Genomic DNA, 19257 nt, shown 5'->3' with positions numbered 1-19257 from the left:
CTAAGTCATGCATATGCCCAGCCCCACCCCAGCTCCCAGCATGTGCTCGGTCACACACACACACAAACAGAGAATTCTTTATGCCTCTTTATTCCCAGTTTTGTCAGCACTTTATAAAACCAGGAGGAGGAGAGGCCTAAGAGGCTCCTTTTCCATCCCCCAAGCACAGCCCAGGTCTGAAAGGTCTGACTGCTCCCTGTGGAAGGGGCTCAAGTGGTTTGGTGCAGGGGGAGCTGGGAGCTGGGCCAGGCTTGCTGGGCCACCCACTCCCCCTGCCAAGAGGGGAGCTGGCCCTGGAGAGGGGAAGTAGGACCAGCCCAGCATGCCTGAGTCCTAGGGGCTCGCCCTCTGCTGCTGACATTTGACTAGGACCCTGGCTTTTCCTAAATCACCCACTCTGTAGCCCCACCTACTTTCTATGTCTGCACCCCACCCCCACCCTGTCCTCCCTAAATATATACAAATGTACAGAGTTCCATCCTGCTGTGGTGGACTCCAGCTCCACCTCCCCCTCTCGTCCCTCCTTCCCCTCCACAGTCGACATGGTCTGGACTCCAGCCCTCCTTGGGACCAGCCTGGGGTTGGAGAGTCTGGACAAGGAAGGCTCTTGTGCAAAGCAGTTGGGACAAAGGTCAGTGGGCCAGAGCTGATGCCAGCCCACAAGTGAGCACCACCCTCTCCCAAAGCCCTGGGCTGCTCCAGGCCTCCTGTCCCACAAGCAGGAGGAGAGAAGCTAGGGGCCAAGGGGGGTCTCAGACTCCTGGGTCCTTTCTGACACAGCACCATCCTAGCAAGCGAAGTCTTCAAAGAGGCTTCCTGGGGGGCCGTGGGGGTGGTGGTGGTTGGGGAGCAGGCTGCTGGCACCCCCACCCTCAGCACAGCCCCGGCTTGGACAGGGACTCTGCAGGACAAAGAGGGAGTAGAATGGGAGGACCCAGCAGTGCCCTGGGTCTCCCATAGAGGCCTTTTGTCCCTTGGGGAGCCCTCCAGCAGGTTCAGGAACTCAGAACTGAGGGGTGTTCAGCCTTATGAGAGGGCCTGGCTATAGAGTTCACGCTTACCTGCTCCTTCAGCTCCTGCATGCCCAGAGTGGAGATGCCCCCAGTGGAGGTCCGCAGGGGTGTCTTGGGCCGCCGCCACACCCGCTTGAGTCGATCCCAGGATATCTTGGGGGGGGGGGGCAGGGGGATGGATAGCAGTGAGCTCAGGAAATTTAGAAGAGAAGAGAGGGCTTTAGCCAGCCCCACTTAGAGGACTTGCTGCCCAGCAATCTTGTACCATTCCAGCCCCGCTCTGCCAGAAGCCTGCACTGCCCCCCTGTGTTTCCCACACTCCCAGCTCCCACTCCCTTGCCTCATAGATGTAGTCCAGGATCTCCAGCAGTGTGAGGATGCTGGCCCCGATGAACAGGCCCATCTGTCCCCCAAGGTCTCCTAGGGAGCAGGAGGACAGGGTCAGAAGGAGAGGCTGGGCTGATCCGCCCATGGCAGTCAGGCAGGGGCCTGGTCTCACCCAGCAGGGCTGAAAGGCCGTAGGCTGCTCGCTGCTCCATAGCTTCAGAAGTCAGGGCCTCAAAAAAGACATCTAGGACCAGGAAGTTCTCTCTGCAGAGACAGGAAGAAGACATCAGTGTGGGGCCACTCTTCTAAAGAGGCTGCTGACAGGAGCATATCCCCGCATATCCCCATCTAGCACCCTAGGTGCAGGGGAGCTGGTAACCAGCTCCTTAGACTTTCTAGGGTACAGGGGATGCAGCGCCAGATGGGTGCTGCTTTTATAATTTGTCTCCTGCCAGTAGTCTCCAGCAGCCTGCTCCCCAACACCACCACCAAATGTATTCACTTAGTTGCATTCTTAGGCCTTTCTAGAACCTTTAGTGGCTTCCTACTGCCCATCAATCCACTCTAAAATTCCTCTTCTTGACTTTCTTGCCCAGGATCTACTGCACTGTGTCATTTTACCCAAGTGCTTTCTTCTGGACTTCTCTCCACACAGGATCTCAGATGCCAAGGTCCATCTCAGCACCACCTGGTTCTCTAACCTCCTGGGCTTCTCCCAAACTCAGAGGCCCACTGGGGCATGCAAATCAGTGCTACACTATAAGATGTGCCTCACTCACAAACTCTGCATTGGTTTTGTGTCCTAATGATCTGTCCCCAGGAAAGCCAGCACTAAGCCTGATGCACAGATCATGCTGAGAATTTGTTGACTGGCTGGCGGGTACCAGACTCAAGGCTCAGTGTGGCCCCTTCTTGTTCTTCTCCCCTCTCACCCTCCTCCCCTGCCTCAGCACGTCATTCACTCTGTGTGCATTTAGCCACTCCCTGGGTTGCTGGGAGACTGCAAAGGGTTCTTCACAGTGGGCACATGCAATGGCACAGATATGCACAGGGTGCGTGCACCCAAAGAGCTCCCCAGAGGTGGCACATGATATGACATGAAGGATGGGGAGGCAGTTACAACAAAATTATGGAAATGGTATTCCTGGCAGAAGCCCCGTCATGCACAAGATCAGCCCATTCCCAGTCAGCACTATGTACCACACACACACACAAGGACACACACACATATAAGCACAGCACAGCCAGTACGGAAGCACGTACCGTATGTAGGTCTCATTGCGGTTGTATTTCCTTGCCAAGTACCGGGCTGAGCCCCTGTTGGGAATCTTGACCATGGAGATTTCTTTCCCATAACGAGTCAGGTTGCAAGGGGTAGGGCAAAAGCATGGCCCCTCTGAGCTCCCACTTAGGGAATCTGTAACACGGAGATGCCAACTGCAGCGGGGGAGGGAGGCTGCAGGCCCACCAGCCTTAGGGTGGGAGCAGTGGGGCTGCGCTGGGGCAGGCATGTCCACACAGAGGACCAGCCCTGGCCTCCCTAGAGGATACTGGCTTGGGCAGGACCTTCCACAGGCTCATCCTTCTTTGCCCAGTCCTCAGGGACAAGGAGGTCCCATGGTTTAGAGCAAGATCAGAGCCAATCTTCCAGAGCTAGTCAACCACAAGAGGCCTCAGATACAAGAAGAGGCATGGTAGGGGCCAGGGTTTAGCTCAGTGCTGTAAGCACCTGCTTGGCAAATGTGAGGTCATGAGTTCAATCCCGGAACCGAAAAAAAAAAAAAAAAAAGAAGAAGAGGCATGAAGAGGATGCTGGGATGGATGGATGGATGGATGGATGGACGGATGGATGGACAGATGGACAGATGGACAGATGGATGGATGAAAGAACAAGTGACAGGATTCACACACTCAGCATGGTGGGTTTCTCTCTAATCCCTCAGATCCACTCTCTGCCCATTTCCACCTTGCCCCATGCCCTTGGATGCTGCTAAGTGCACCTCCTGCTCTCTCAGGGCTCCCTTCAGACTTAGAAGAGTGAAGACTCCCCAGTGACCTTAATTCTGTGGACTCCACATCCCTGATGGCTCCATCATCCCTGTTTACATATCTCTTCCTTCTTTTTCCTTTTTGAGTCCTATTAGGGATTGGACTCAAGACCTTTGCATTGAGTTACATCCCCAGACCTTTCATTTTTTTTATTTGTAGACAGGATCTTGCAAAGTTTCCCAGGCTGGGCTCAAACTTACAATCCTCCTGCCTCAGCTTTGCAGAGTGCTGGGATTAGAAGCATGTGCCACAAGGCCAGCTCCTCTATTCCTTCACTGAATCTCAATTGCTTGTTTGACAGCTAAGGTGGTGCAGGGCATGGATGGAGAAGCTCTGGAAATGTCCCCTGCCCCAGGATCTCAAATCCCCATCCCCAGGACCCCATAGCATCTGGATCACTGAAATAAGCTCATGGTCCCTCTGAGTCCAAGCTCACATCTTATCACACTCACCTGCAGAAAATCAGACAGCCTTCCTGCCTTGCCTTAAGCCTTTGTTGGCTCCCCATAGCCTCTCTCTTTTGCCTCCAGCCACACCAGTCTGTCAGGGTCCTAGACAAAGCCACTAGATCCTTAACATACAGTTTCCATCACCTAAAACACATCCCCTTTTGCACCTGGCTGACTCTCATGTACTCTTCAAGCCTCAGCTAATCTGTCACTTCCCCTAGGAACCCTCTCTGCCTTCCCCACTAGAGCTGCATGCCCCTTTCTTGGGCCTTGTAGCACTGAAGTGTCCCCACTGAGAAACTACCACACCGCTGTGTACCATGCCACACCTGTCCACAGCCCCCCATGGGCTGTACACTCTCCAAGCCAGGGCTCTCAGTCTCACTCTCACCTCAGCACCCAGCACAGGCTGTAACGATCTGAAGAAAAAAATGAACCAACCAGCGGACAGATGCATAGATGGATGGATGGACAGACAGATGGATCGCTAACCAGGTGAGATCTGTGGACAGATGGGATCTGCCTTACCCACAATTATAGCCAACAGTGGATTTTTTTCCTGAGACCAAGGAGAAGTCATTTCGCTTTCTCAGGGAGGTGAGTGCACTGGCTGGATCGGGATGCAAAGCCCAGCCCTTCACTGTCAGTCCTGGGTTCCTGCAACCCCTCCTGCCCACTTACCAAAGTGTCTGCACCACAGAGGTCTTCAGACCCCCTGAGATATGGGGTAGAGCTGAACCCCCAGGAAGAACCCTCCAGAAGAGACTGGGAGGAGAGGAGCCAGGACAGTGGGGAGAGAGGTGTACAGAAGATGAGGACAGTGGTGGAGAGGCAGGGAAGGGAGAAGGCAGCACGCACCCAGTGTGTGGTCGGCACACTCGATGTAGATATTTGGCGGGCAGATGGTCTCATTGCCTGAAAGCAAAGAAGATTACTCCTGGAAGCTGTGGTCCCACGCCTCTCCCTCACCATACAACCAGGTGTGGGCACACACACAAATGCGTGGGTCTGCACATACACAGATGAACTTATACACACTCGTGCATATAATCACGAAAATGCGTGTGTACGCATATGCATGCAAACATAGGCATCCTTGCATACACACAATATGCATTTGCATACATCATCTGAGTGCATGCACACGAACTCCAAAAATACACAAGCACAGATGCGCACAAGCACACACACACCAACATATATTAACACACACACTGGCATATTCATGCATACATTCCCAGATGCAGATTCAAAAGTATGCAGAGAATCCCAAACATCCACACAAGCACACTCACATTCACGCATGTACACATGTACACATGTACATAGGCACTAGCCTGAGCGCACAGATGGAGCCCTGCCCCTGGAGGGCCTGGCATCCAGCAGAGTGTACGGAGGACTGGCTGGGCATGGGTGCCCACCTGGCATGTGCACCATCCGGCAGTGGCAGCGCTGGAGCACAGCCTCCTTCTCACAGCGCAGCCGGCAGGCAGACACACTGTAGGCTGAGTAGCCCTGCAGCTCAGGCTCGCCGAGTTCGCTCTCAGCCCGGCAGTTGCCCCAGGGCTGAGGCAGATAGGTCAACTGCAGAGATGGAGCACCAGGTCAAAGCCAGGAAGCCTGCCTAGCAGTCAGTGCCCAGCCCCAGCAGGGTCATGGGGGATGGGGGAGTGGTCAGCATCCTCGCTGCCCAACCAGGCCCAGCTGGGGGTGCTCACCCGCTGTTCCTGACAGGACACAAATGTTTGAAAGCCTGGGGACACGCCAAAGCCCAACTGGTGGATGTAGGGTGGCTCCTCCTGGCTGTGGATCTGCACCCGGATGCCTGCTTCAAAGGACGTCTCATCTGCACGGCAGAGAGGAGGACCTCTGGAGACCCATCCCAGGCAGAGGGCCCAGGTGCCCATCCCCATGCTGGCCCTTGTCTCTTTCCCGGCTGCGTACTTGTCTCCCTCCAGATGGGCAGGTACTCCTCCTGCTGAATGTCCAGCATGATCTCCAGGCCACTGCCCATGCCACCTGCCCGGCTGGGCAGTGAGCTCTGAGGATCCGCGTTGAAGGTGTAACATTTCCCATAGCGAGTATAGACCTGGGACAGGGAAGTAAGAAAGGAGAAGGGAGATAGAAAGAAAGGCTGGGGCTGGGGATTTAGCTCAGCGGCATAAGTGCCTGCTTGCAAGCACATGGTCGTGAGTTCGATCCCCAGTACTGATTAAAAAAAAAAAAAGAAAGAAAGAAAGAAAGAAAGGCTGAGACAACTCCAAGCTTCCTTGCGCCCCTGAGGTCACCCCTGCCACATATGCCAGCAACTAATATAAAACCCAACTCTCAGGAGGAGGCTGAGGCAGGAAGATCATGAGTTTGAGGCCACCTTAGATTACACAGTGAGACCTTGTCTCCAAATAAACAAAAGAAAGGAAAAAAGGAACTCAAATAAGTCCAGCTCTCCCCTAATTTCCTCCATCTTTTCTACTGGCTTCCTCCCTTAATTGATTAAAAGGCAACTCCAAATTACAGTGTATCACTGGCAAGACTCCTGTTGTTCCCTCAAATCCTGTCCCTCTACCACAATTCTCTGAATAAAGGGTCCCACCATGGCCACTCAAATTTTCCAAGGTAGGACGCCTGAAGTGTCCGCCTCTGAGACAGTCCATTTTCCCCCCATCCTCAGTGAACTTTTCCTCCCATTCCACTATCATCTCCTCCTAAGTGGCCTCCCTTGATCTCTCCCTGGCTCTCTATTCTCTGGACAGCAGCTGAACACTTAGGTCCAATCAAGGCACCCACCAGCTTTTACCCCCTATATCCCACATCATCTGGTTGTGAACACTAAATATACACAAGAAAACTATATTTTTAAAGAACAACAACGTGTTCGAGAGAATAATATCACATTCCTTCCCTAGCTTGAAAGTCTCCATGTGAAGCTGAGCATGGTGACACACACCAGTAATCCCAGCACTTGGAAGGCTGAGGCATGAGGATTGCCACGGCGTCAGCCTGAGCTACATACAGAACTGAGTTCAAGCCCAGCCTGAACTACATAGTGAGATCCCTCTCAAAAAAAGAAAAAAGGTCTCTGTGTTACATGATCGATCCTTGCCTGCCTTTTCTAACCATGCACTCCCCAGATTTGTGACAAAGTCAAGCATCCGATTCTCCTTTCCTCTTCGGCCTTTGTTGCTGTTGTTTCCTCTCCTGGGATGCACCCATCCAAGGTCTCTGTCGTCTGTCTCTGTCTCTTTCTCTCACGCGACCCAATCAAGCCTCGGTTTAAGAGTTAGATACAAAATACCCGTGATGAGTTTGTTGGTTTGCTCAAGGTACATAACAAGGCGCGAGATGACCTGGTTTATTTGCTTGTCTCCTTGTGTTCCTCGCCTGAACTAACGTGAATGGCTAACATGAGTGTACAGTCCCCAGCACCTGCCCCAGGCAGGCAGGAAGAAGATCCCTTCTACGCCGAGTTCTCCTGAATGGACACCAGGTGGCGCTGGCGCCCCGAAGATGGAAGCGGAGGCTCGGGTTGCAGATTTAGCTACTGCCTGGAGTTGTGTAGCAGCTGGGGTGGGAAAGCGGTTGCGGGAGAGGAGGATTCTAGTTCCCCCTGCCAGGCTCACCCCGCAGAGACGAGCCCCTGGGTCAAACCCATCACAGGCAGCACCTTCCCTGGGGGCAAGAGGTCAGCGCACTCAATCACGTCCCCTGCGCGTCGGCCCCCCCCCCCCCCCACCATGCACACTGCAAAAGCCGCAGCAAAGCTGCAGGCCTCTTGGAGGGAAAAGAGCTCCAACCGCCTGGCTGCAGAGAGGCAGAAGGGAGAGAGCTGCGACGAGGCAGCGGATGCGCAGAGATCTGAGCACTTAGGGTCCTGTGCGGGCTTCTGTCCAGGCAGCTGCAGTGCTCCAGGGACCATGACCCTCATCCTCCCTGTTCTTCCATCAACAACGACCTGCCCAGATCCCTAACACGAAAACACACGCCTAACAAGCACTCTAGGGTTGACAAAAGGGCGACGTCCACTGAGTCCACTCAGCAACTCTGGTTTCAGGTTGGTTTACGGATTTCCTTTATTATAGATGAGGACCCTGTGCCCAGCGGTGAAGTTTCTTCCCCGAAGTCACACAGCCACTGAGGAGAGGTGGAGCTCATCTGGTCAGTCACAAGGCTCCAGCTGCTCCCACAAGCATGGCAGCACCCCCCAAACCCACACCTGCCCCACCTCAAGGCCCGGCTGCCACCCAGTCCACCCCGATGAAATGAGGCAGGTTGTGCTCCCTGGACCTTCTGTGACTCTCCTTCTACCCCTTTTTCTGTCGCTCCTCTCCTCTGCACCTCCCTCTCCTCTCTGCTCCCCTCCCCTCTCCTCTCCTGTCTCCTCTCCTCTCCTGTCTCCTCTCCTCTCCTCTCTTCTCCTCTCCTCTCCTCTCCTCTCCTTCCCTCCACCCCCCTCCCCTCCACTCCCCTCTCCTCTCCTCTCCAGACCTACTGCTTTTCAGTCCCTCACTTGTCCTCATGCAACTTCTGGGCCCAAGTCCTTGATCCCTGCCTGCAAGACCCAGCCCCATCTCTATGCCTTCTGCCTGCCCCTCTGTGTGGCAGCCAGGAGTGGGCAGGGCAGCCACTTCCTCCTGCTGTGCCACAGGCAATATGTGAGTGCTTATCACACTGTATTAGATCTTCACAACAAACCAGTATAAGGGCTGCAGGCGTTATCTCCCCATTCTACAGATGAGGAAATCAAAACTCAGAGAATGAGGCTGCTTGGTATCATTTTCAAGAACGATCATTTCTCAGACTCCCCCCTGCACCCAGTTTACCTGTGGACCTTTAAAGTGTAGGTGCTGATTTGGCAGATGGGTGGGGGACAGGGCCAGTGCTGTGCTTCTGACAACCTGCTGACCTGCGGATTACTGGGGGTAGGAAGGTGTGAGAGAGAGGACAAGAGGCCAGCAGGTCAGCCCAGCCTAGACCTGTCCTCAAGGCAGGGGAACCCAGAGGCGGGCTGTGTGTAAGATTCCGGGGCCCCTGGTGAGGTGGAAAGGCAAGTGGGGGGAATATTTAAAAATCTGCGAAATCTCACAGTAGCCAACTTCTTCCTGTTTCAGGCTGAGAGGTGCTGGAATCAGTTCTTGCCTACGAGGCAGCCAGTTTTGAGGCCAGGCTTTAGCTGAGGGGCTAACAGAGGCCCGGTCTGGTGGGAGCCTGACCAAGGTTTTTAACTGCTCACAAATGTCCCCACCACTCCACCTCTGTGGAGCCCTGCCTGTCAGCAATGCCGTGGTCTCCCCAGAGCTTGGTCTCACCATGCATCCTGACCTCCTCAGGGCCAGAAAACCTGCCAGAGCAGCCACCGGAGCCCAGCATCTCCCAGAAAGAGGGGTGAGAGTGGAAGGAAGGCAAACACTATCAACATCCTACCTCATCCCAGATCACCCCATAGGTGCTTTTGATCTATTTTTTTCCTTTTGAGCCTCCCAGAAATCACATGATGTATTGTTCCCATTTTTTGTCTTTTTTCAGTACTGGAGACTGAACCCAGTGCCTTTGCACTGAACTACATGCCCAGCCCACCTCCCCGTGCCCTCCCCCCCCCCCCCAGTTTTGAGACAGGGTCTCACTAAGTCGCAAAGTTGCCCAGGTTGGATTTGATTTTGTAAGCCTCCTGCTTCAGCTTCCGAGAGTGCAGGGGTTACAGGCGTGTCCCATCACACCTGGATCATTGCCCTCCTGTTTAATGATAAGGTGACTGAGGTGCAGAGACAGAAAGTGACTTGGTTAACCGCACACGGCGAGCGATGATAGCTGAGATTCACACAAAATGGAAGCAGATGGGAAAGCACGGCAGGAGCTTGCTGAGCACTGGTGGGTATTGAAATGGCCCGGGAGGAGGCTCCTAGTCCTGGAGGGCAGTGCTGGGCACACGTGTCTGCCTGCTGCAGATCCACACAGGCACGTGTTACAGGACCCGAGCCAGGCCTGTATAGACTGCAGCGAGGCCTGGGCCTGGAAAGGGATCATTTCCTGGCACGTGCGGCCTCAAGCTGGTTGCTCAGTGAGGTGGGGGTGACCCAGGGAGATGGGCGGAAGGAGTTAAGGTCTGAGGGATGCTACAGGGAATGGACAGGCCAGACTGGCTGAACCAGGCCCCCTGCACAGCCCAGGTCAGGCCCCACTGCTGGGCAGAGCACAGCGTTGCCCCGGAGACCATCCCTGGCCCAGGCAGTGTCGGTGGAGCCGCCAGCTCCTAAGTGGCAGAACTTCGCTGGCAGCACAGCCTGCAGCTTCTTCCATGGAGACGGCACGACTGCTCGGCCACAAGGTCCCACTGGCTGCCCACTGCTCGCTCCCCACGGACTGGCCTGGAAGGACGGTGTGTGTACGGGGAGTTTCAAGACCAGGGCCCAGCCACAGGGAGGGGAAGCCCCCACCCAGACCAAGCGTGTTCTGTCCCCATCTTGGCCCTCTCTCCTCCTTCTGGTGCTAGCCAGCACATGTGGCCCCAAAGCCACCTTTGGACACAGGGTGGAGAGCTTCCAGGCAGGATGCCCTCAGATCCCCCCGCCAGCTTCCTTCTGCCTGTTCCTCTGTGACCACCTCTGCCCTGTATTGCTGGCCCAGAGCCCAGCTGGTCTGCTCCCCAGCCTGCGTTTCCTGATCTCAGCCTGTCTCTCCCATGCCTTTCTCTGCCTGGCCTATCTGTCCCTGGCACCGGATCGATTGTCCCTCTGGACTCTGTTTCTCTGCCTTGACCCTCTGTTGACCTCTCCATTCCCCTGTGTCTGTCCTCGGCTCCATTTCCTGGGTGTTCCCTATCCTCTCTCCTCTCTGTCCCTTGCCTTCCACCTTGATCCCACTTGCTTTCCTCTCTGTCCATCCCTTAGTCTGGGTGCCCAGTGTCTGTCTCTTGTCCCTCCTATACTCTTCCCTGGGCCTAATGACCTGCCTCGCAGGAGCCCCCCTTCTTCTCCTGCTCCCTCTCTGGGTCTGTCTGACGCAATGATCAGCAGTCTGTCCAGAGCTTGCTCCCCTGAGCGATGGCTTCTCTCGGCCCCCCGAGCCCCATCTATCCACAGCTCCTGCTTCCCGGATGGCTCTCCCTGGCTGGCTGGCTGGCTTTCCCCTGAGCCCTCCCAGCCCCTGTCCTCCCTGCAGTCACAGAGCCCACAGGGTTAATAGGCAATTAGCAGGGCCAGAGCTCAGAGCTGTGGGGAGAGAGAGGCGCCCTGGGCTTCCAGGAGATAAGAAGCAGCCAGGAGCGTGAAGACCAGGCCGGGCTAATCCCAGAGCTAATCTGCAGCCTGGGCTTTATCTCCACTGCCTTCTGGGCACCCTGCTTCTGCCAAGGCCACGGCACCCCCCTCCCACCCCCCTTTTCCATGGCAGCCCCATCTGCTAACCTCCAGCAGCCCTTCTCTGATGGGGTCACCTCCATTCCTCTCCCTAGAACTGAACTCTCTTTAACCCTGCAGTGCCCCGGGCTCCAGAGCAGGCCAGCAGAAGGGAATGAGTCTTCATCAAGCCTAGACTGAGACTGCTGCCCCAGGGTCAGCTAGCTCCTGAGCCTGGGCTTTACTGGCATCTGGGTTCAGAGCCTCCTCCTTCTCTATGGTCTCCAGGGACAGAGGAAGGAGGACAGCACCAGCCCAAAAGGCCTGGGTCTGCACTCACGCAACCCCTCATCACACGAGGCTGAAACAGAAGCCTAGAGGCGGCAAGGTCCACATCCCAGGACACGCTCCAGAAGGGGACAAGTTCAGACCTGGGAACCAGGCCCTGCCTCCCACCAGACCCAACATTCACCACCGATTTCAGCCCCTTGCCTGGTCCCAGCTCTAGCTCCACCACCAACTGCCTGTGACACTGGTTAGTGGTGTGGCTTCACGTCTCCTGTGATTCAGTTTCCTCATTCATCAGAGATTCGTGTCTCACTTAGCTCACAGGGTAGTTGTAAGTCTCAAAAGAGATGAAGGATAGAGCTGGGGATTTAGCTCAGTGGCATAAGCACCTGCCTTGTAAGCAGGCGGTCATGAGTTTGATCCCTGGTACCGATAAAAAAAAAAAAGAGAGATGAAGAAGACAGGTATGGCAGTGTACACCTGTGTCCCAGCTACTTGGGAGGCAGAGGCAGGAGGATCCCCTGAGCCCTGGAGTTAGAAGTCAGCTTGGTTAACATAGAGAGATCCTGTCTCAAGGGGCAGTGGTGTCAAAATGAAATCACACATGAGACCTCAATATTAGTAATAATATTGAGTAGAGACCAATATGAACCAAGCTAGGCAGAGATTGTCTGCAAATGGATATACAGAAGCCTCATGACAGAGGAAAGGGCATAGATTTTGGGGCCTGATAGACCAGAGTTCAATTCGTGCCTCTCCTACCAAGAACATTGGCTGCCTGGTTTAAGCTCCCCAGGTCTCAGCTTGCACATCTATAAAGGTGGACTGGTAATTCCTTCTCCTCAGGTTAGGAGCACAGAGTAGAGAGAAGTTCACAGGGATGCACGATCAGTGCTCAGAGAGGAGGCAGCCCATTTGGGGAAAGGAGCTTCCTGCCACGATGGTCCAGAGCTGTGACTTCAGACCCTTGCTGGGCTCCTCCTCATCATGGCTCTTAGCAAAGGCCCTCTCTGCTCAGAAGATGGGGATCCAATGGGAACCCCCAATCTCTGAGCTCTCTTCCCACTAGATTGAAAGCCTACCCTTATTTACTCCTAGGCCTTGCCCTTACTTAAATCTGTGGGATTTGGAGGCAATCATTTCATCTCTCTGGCCCTCTATTTTTCTTCTGTAAAATGGGAACCCAAATAGGCACCCTCCAGAGTTGTTACCAGGAAAGAGATCATTTCCTAAGGAGTTTTCAAGAGAGCACTGACTGAGTGCTGCCTCTATTCCTAAATACTTTACATAAATCACCTCCCTAGTGCTCACACAAATGATAGGGAGAACTGTTCCTACCGCTTCTGTCTTACAAACAAGATAATGGGGGCTGGGGATTTAGCTCAGTGGCATAAGCGCCTGCCTTGCAAGCAGGCAGTCATGAGTTCGATCCCCAGTACCGATAAAAAGGAAAAAGACCAAAAAAAAAAAAAAACCAAAAAAACCAAGATAATGGAGACACAGCAAGACTGCCAGGCTCACATGATGTGGCCTAGTAAGAAATAAGCAGGTTAGCCTGGAGTCTGCACTCAGGGTCACAAAGAGTAGGTGCTCAAGGAATGGTGGGCATTCAATGCTATTCAAACACGCATGTCCAGCTCTGTTTTCCTAGCCCGTAGAATGTTTTATGCTGGGATACACCTGAGAGGACAATAATCTCTGTCCTCGGGAAGTTTGCTGTCTGTCTGTAGAGGTATCCATCCATCCATTCATCCATCCATCATCCATCCATTCATTCAAAGGCATTTATTGGGCACCTATGCTGTTACCAGGCATGTTCTGAGTGCCAGGTCTACAAGGGCAGAGCAAAACACAGGAACCCAACAATCACACAAATAGTTGCTACTACATTAGCTGTGATCTACTCTATGATGTGAAGCCCCAGTCAGGGCCTCCATGGTGGAACAGGAGCTTGATTTGGCTTGGAGGGCCCAGGGCTTCTTGAAGGAGATTTGCCTGGCACCCCAGAAGGGTATCAGACTATGCCACAGTCAAGACAAGGGTGCGATGATGTGTGAGAAGGTTGCTTCCCTACCACAAGGTAGGAACAGTGGGGACAGGCCTTCCAGTCCCCGCTGATACCCGCATGCTTTGCAGGGCCACTTCCTGCCCAAGATGGGCCTAGGAAATGCCCTGCGCCGTGTTGGCTTAAATGTGAACTGGAGACTTGCAGCGGAAGGGAGGGAGACCAGGAAGGCCTTGGGGCGCAGGGCAGAAGTCAGGGGTCAGAACCCGGTGGACAGTCAAACCTGTTTCCCAGGCAGCTGCAGCACAGGCCTCAAACCCTAGAAAGTCAGTTTTGCAGGCGAGCAAGTTTTCAACTGGTAACCAAGTGCGCCGCTGCCATTCCCGCCCCTCCAGCAAAACTGCCGTGAAGAGTTTTGCTTACACCGCGGCGGAACGCACACACGCTGTGGCCGGACGGGTGGCGGGAGTGCCGCCCCCCCAGGGACTGAGTAGGCAGTGGCGGGGGGTTGGGGGCGCCCACCTGGGGCCAGGGACGCAGGCCCGCCCCCCCGCGCCGCACACGGCCCCCGGGCTGCTCGGGCTGGACCCGCCCAGGCCGCCACGCGCCCGTTCCCTCCCGCAGGGCAGGCATCCATCACGCGCCGCGCCCTCCCTGCGGCTCCGGCTCTCCTCCCCGGGTTTGCCTCATTTGCATTCCCCTGGCTCCCTGCTCCTCGGCAAAGTGACCTCCGAGCACGCAGCAGCGCCAGAGGCTTCCACCGCAGAGGGAGACACTGTCGCCCGCCACCGACGGGGAGGGGACGAGGGGGGCGGAAGCCCCGACAGCCGGGCGGGGGTCTTGAGGGAAAGGATGCCGAATGGGAGGTGGCTGGTGAGTTTGGGAACTGCCAAAAGCCTGGTGCCGAGGGACTCGAGCGGGATTTGAACCCGCGACCTCAGAGCCCCAGTCGGGCTGGCTTTGGACGTGGAGAGCAGCCCGAGGCCCAGGAAGCTGCGCCCAAGAAATGAAACCTGCTTGGAACCCGGGGCGCCCACCCCAGACCGCCACCGGTGCGGGGCCACCGCGACAGAAGAGTCTCCCAGCCCCCGCCCCCCCAGTCCTCCCGGCGGTCTGCCAAGCCCCCGTCCCGACTCCCCTGGCCCGCCGAGCTGCCTCCCCTCCCCCGTTTGGTATTTACACCTTTCACACATTTGTAAGCTATTATCCTGTCCACGCTTAGTCACCGCTGAGCCAAGCGCCACGGATTTAGCTCCTTTAATCTTTCCTCCTAAATCAATCCTCCATTTCCCCTTAATCATCCCGTGGCTCCTCTCTGAACTCTCTCGCTGCTGCCTCGGCTGCCGCAGCCCGTGCCCGTCTCCAGGAGCCGCTCCCCTGCAACCCAAAGCCGGGTGTCCCAAGGGCACGGGGAAGCTTTGGGGGGTGGGGTGGGTTTCCAGCGCGCCGGCAGGGCCCCTGGCCTAGGAGCCCAGGAAAGCAGGGCAGACCCCACACACCTCCTTGCTGGAAAACGCCTCCTCCTGATCTTCCTGTCCCAGCCTCGGTGTCTGTGTCCTCTCCTGCCTCTGCCTCTCCCTGTCCCATTCCCGCCCCAGTCTGGGATGACTCTGAAGACCCTAAACCTCTACCACGGATTTTTTTTTTTTAAAGGAAAATCCGAAATGATAAAACATCTTGGGAGGGCTTCTCCTCCCACCCCCAGCCCTGGCCCCCGCCCGCCGAGCCCGCTGTCCCCACCTCCCCTGCCCAGCGGCTCCGAGGAGGCGGGGTGCAGTGGAGCCTGCCAGCCTGGGCATCCTCTCCGCCCTGCCTCCAGGTGGCCGCCGTCTCCGCCGGACACCCTTGGCTCCCTCCACCCCCACTGGCCCAGGCAGCACCCACAGACTCAAGGCGGAGTAACCCCGAGGCCCGGCACGCTTAGTGCTCCCGGGACTCTCCTGGTACCCCTGAGCCTTTCTGCCCCTCGTCCCTCCCCGCCCCGCCCTGCCCTGATTTGGCCAAACAACCCAGGCAGCCGCGCCGCCAGCCACAAGGGGGAGCCCATTCCTCCCGGGAAGCCGCAGGGCAGGGAGAAGGCTCCAGGAAGGAGCCCGGCTGGGGAGAAGGAAGAAGACGCTCCTGAAGGAGGAGAACTACGTGGGGGCCTTTTCTTCAAATGCTAATCAGCGTCTTCTGGCAGCGCCAGAAGAGGCTGAGCTGATAATGAGCCCAGCTCGGGGCTGATTCTTGATTAATGAAGAGGTCACGGGGCTGCTGAGTGGGGCCAGGCGGGGCGCCTCCCTCATGACCCTCTCCGCTGCCCTTGCAGACCAGCCAGGTGCGACAGTAAGGCACCCTGCCCCGCTCTGCAAGACCAGGCTACCCGAATGCCCCTCCACCAACTCCCTTGCAGGAACCGTCGGGCGGGGAGCGCCCCCTCCAGGACAGCCCGAGGGAGGGTGGGAGTAAAAGGCGGCAGGACCTTGCTCAGTAGGAGCGTCCTGCAATCTGTGACTCAGACAAAATCAGGGAAAGTTGTATTGAAATGAGCAAGATTTAGGGTACCTCTCTCTCTCTCTTTTTGATCTTTTTTGAGATGGGGTGTCGCTATGCAGTTCAGGCTGGCCTTGAATTCACTTTGTAGCCCAGGCTGGTCTCGAACTAGCTCCCACTTCAACCGCCCGAGTGCTGGGATTACAGGAGTGCTGGGATTACAGGCGTGAGCCACCACGCCTGGTTTAGGGTATCTCTTGACAAATGTAAAACCTACCAACACAAGGCTCCCTAAGATGGGGCCTCAGTTAGTTGGAGTTGAGGGACATTTGTCCCCTTCAAGGCTAATGGATCCCCACTTTTCCCACTGTTTGACCTCACTGACCCATCCGGCTGGCTCCTGAGGCAGGACCAACACGCGCAGAGCTAAATGCACATAAGCTTTACACCCAGGTAAAGATGGGACCAGAGGGGACAGAGCTGGACAGGGGAGAGAGATCAGAGAAGCAGACACTAGGCTTGGGCCAACCTCAGCAAGAATCTCCTCCTTCCAGAACTAAGGGGGCACAGGGCAGCCTCGAGACCCTCACACCCCAGACCCAGTGGTGCGGGGACGAGGGTATGGAGTAGTTCCCTATCCATGGCCAAGAAGGGGCGGAGGTGGTCAGTACTGGACAGAGCATGCCAAAGAAGACAGGGGGAGAAAAGGAAGCTGGGCTGGAGGAGGGGATTGCCCAGGGGCCCCAAAGTGGGAATCCTGGTGGCCAGAAAGTGAAGATGTGCTCCCTTTGCCTCGGAGCTGTCCTGAGTGGCGGCTGGTAGGGCTGGGAGTGGAGGGAGGAGGGCAGGGAGGGGGACTGCCCAGCTGGAAGAGGCCTTGTCTAATTGTGCCTGATTAGTAGAGAGGAAGAGAACAGGGCGAGTGATTAATAGTCACGGCAGTCACCAGCCTGTGGGGAAGGTTCGGGAGGGGGAGGGAAGCCCAGGAGCCAAGAGGGGCTGGTGATAGTGAAGCAAGCACAGGCCCTGGTCTCCTGTGCCTCCGGGGCGGTCTAGATCCAGGGGACCCCCACAGAGAGGGGCAGAGAGGGGCGGAGTCCTACCCTTCTCTCCTTAAGAATTGCCTCCCTCCCCCAAACTTCGGTTTTACAGACAGTGGAATGGAAGGGAAAAGACCAAGGTTGTGTCTGCACCTGAGGAGATAAAGGATGCTATTGCATTCAGGGTATTTCAAGACACTGGTGCCCCCCACCCCTAGATACAGGCTCCATCTTCAGCCCAATCAGGGACCTCCGCCCAGAGGGTAGACAGCCTGATTTCCAATCACAGCCAACCATCTAAGTCCCTGGTCCCAGCTGTTAATTCCAGCTGTGCCCCAGCCAAGCAGCCTGAAGCTCATTCCTAGGATCCAGAGTTGCACAGTCCACGACAGCAGCCCCTTATTCCATGTGCCTAATCACATTGCAAATGCTCAGCGGCCACATGTGGCTGGTGACTGCCATGTTGGACAGCGCAGGCACAGGACATTTTTGTCATCCCAGCATTCAACTAGCACTGACCTAGAGGGTGTGGAGAGCGTGTGCATACACACACACACAAGCACACATGCATGCCGGTTTGGGAGAGTTGAGCAGAACACATCTGCATAGAGCAGGCTGTGAACCTGGGGGTCACAAGGTAAGAAGACTGGGTGACAGAGAGCAAGATGATGCCAAAGGAGGGGTCAGAAACTGGTAGGTGGTGTTGGGAACAGCTCCTGGCTGTGGTGGCAGCATTTGTAGCAGCTGACACTTACAGAATGCTATGGTGAGTGCTGGGTGGCGTGCCGAGCCCTTTACAGGCACCTCCTCAACCCTCACACAACCCCAAATGTTTAAGTTCTAATTTCCCATTTAATGACTGCAGAAATGGTTGCTCATAGAAGCATACTGGCTTCTCCAAGGCTACACTGCTGGAAGGGTAGAGCCAGGGTTCAAATCCAGGCGGTCAGGTGGCTCCAGAACTTATATACTTGACCCCTCCAGTGTACAGTCCTCCACGGAGAGGACGTGCTGAATTTCGGAGCCACTCTTCCGAGGTTCAGCTAAAGACATGAAGGCCAGGGAGAGAGTGATTTCCACCTTCTAGTCAGTGGGCAGGCTGGGAGTGAGCTGCAGCAGTGCAGGGAGAGCTGGGGCCCAGAGCCCAGGGCGATGGGAGGAATCTGGGAGGACTGGAGAGCCTTCAAGGCAGCAGCGAAGGGGGGCATACAGGTAATGGTGGAAGCAGGAGGATTGGTGGGTGTGGGTTGGTATAAGACTGAGCTGGAAGGGAAGGAGATGAAGAACGGGGCTGACTGGAGGCCACAAGGCCCCACCCCAGCCCTCTCCTCTTTCTCCCCTCTGCTCTCTCCACCTCACCAAACCATGGCCAGCTCTTCTTATCCTTTAAGCCTCCCCAGCCTGCTTCACCCTGGAGTAGCCTCTCTGTCTCTGAACTCAGGCTCTTACCATCCATGCACCTCATCTGGCAATTAATCTTGGCACCTTATGACACTGCTTGCATGGCTGATTAACTCTTGCATGGTTGCTTAAGCTTTTGAACATCCCTGTCCATGCTCTACCATGAGACTATAGGCTGCCTGAGGACAGAGACTGGAGACTAGGGCTTCCCTTCTGTGCTGACCCCCATAGTTCCTAGCCAGGAGCCTGATACGAAGTAGGTGCGCAACACTCCGTGTTTGTTGACTGACTGACTGGGAGTAGATGAGGGGATATTTGAGAGTGTGGGGGTGAGAGTGACTGCAGTGGTAACAGAAACAAGCGCGGCAGCTTAGGGGACTGGGGGAGGGCACATTACCCGGAGTAAAAATAGGCTGGAAAATGTGACATTTATTAACTTGGATTCCAGAGGAAAGGTCACAGCAGAGTGGGGAGTGGGAAGGAAGAAACAGAGAAAGCAACAGAAAACACACAACAGCCCCTTTCTTCCTGAAGCGGGTCGTTGTCACCATCCATTTCACCACCCACACACCCTGATAGGGCCCCCACGAACTGGCTCGTGTCCCCGTCACAGGCCCACACGTCCCCATCAGGGACTCCATGTCCTTCCTGCAGAGCCGACGGTGGACCTCAGTCCTCCCCGGAACCCTCACGACTTTACACACCTTTTCACGTCTTGCCTGGGTAACGCCCGCTTTCCATGGATCACAGCCCCATCCTCCCCTAACTCCAGACCCTGGTGCATTTGGATTTCCAGCTCAGCCCCAGAACGCCTGGTCCAAGGAGTTACACTCAGTGATGGTGACCAGGGTGTGGGTTAGCAGGGTGTGAGTCCAGGCG

General features: G+C 55.7%; 1 protein-coding gene across 1 annotated transcript in view; it reads right to left on the bottom strand.

Annotated features, from left to right (window-relative positions):
- Positions 1–74: 74 nt before the first annotated feature.
- The window catches only part of Asic4 (acid sensing ion channel subunit family member 4), a 22212-nt gene continuing 3029 nt past the window's right edge, over positions 75–19257 (bottom strand). The window contains exons 2-10 of the mRNA XM_003463992.5: positions 5783–5927; positions 5557–5684; positions 5260–5422; positions 4697–4753; positions 2604–2757; positions 1513–1604; positions 1354–1433; positions 1062–1166; positions 75–901 (exon numbers count right to left, since the gene is read on the bottom strand). Of these exons, the coding sequence (XP_003464040.2) occupies positions 788–901; positions 1062–1166; positions 1354–1433; positions 1513–1604; positions 2604–2757; positions 4697–4753; positions 5260–5422; positions 5557–5684; positions 5783–5927 (1038 nt within the window). The 3' untranslated portion in view covers positions 75–787. The remainder of the gene's footprint in view (positions 902–1061; positions 1167–1353; positions 1434–1512; positions 1605–2603; positions 2758–4696; positions 4754–5259; positions 5423–5556; positions 5685–5782; positions 5928–19257) is intronic.

This window comes from Cavia porcellus, unplaced genomic scaffold (assembly GCF_034190915.1).
Source record: "Cavia porcellus strain 051 isolate PalLab524CR breed Dunkin Hartley unplaced genomic scaffold, mCavPor4.1 scaffold_1, whole genome shotgun sequence".
NCBI lineage: Eukaryota > Metazoa > Chordata > Mammalia > Rodentia > Caviidae > Cavia > Cavia porcellus.
Note: the sequence above shows the minus strand (reverse complement) of the source record. Positions and strands in the feature narration are given on the sequence as shown.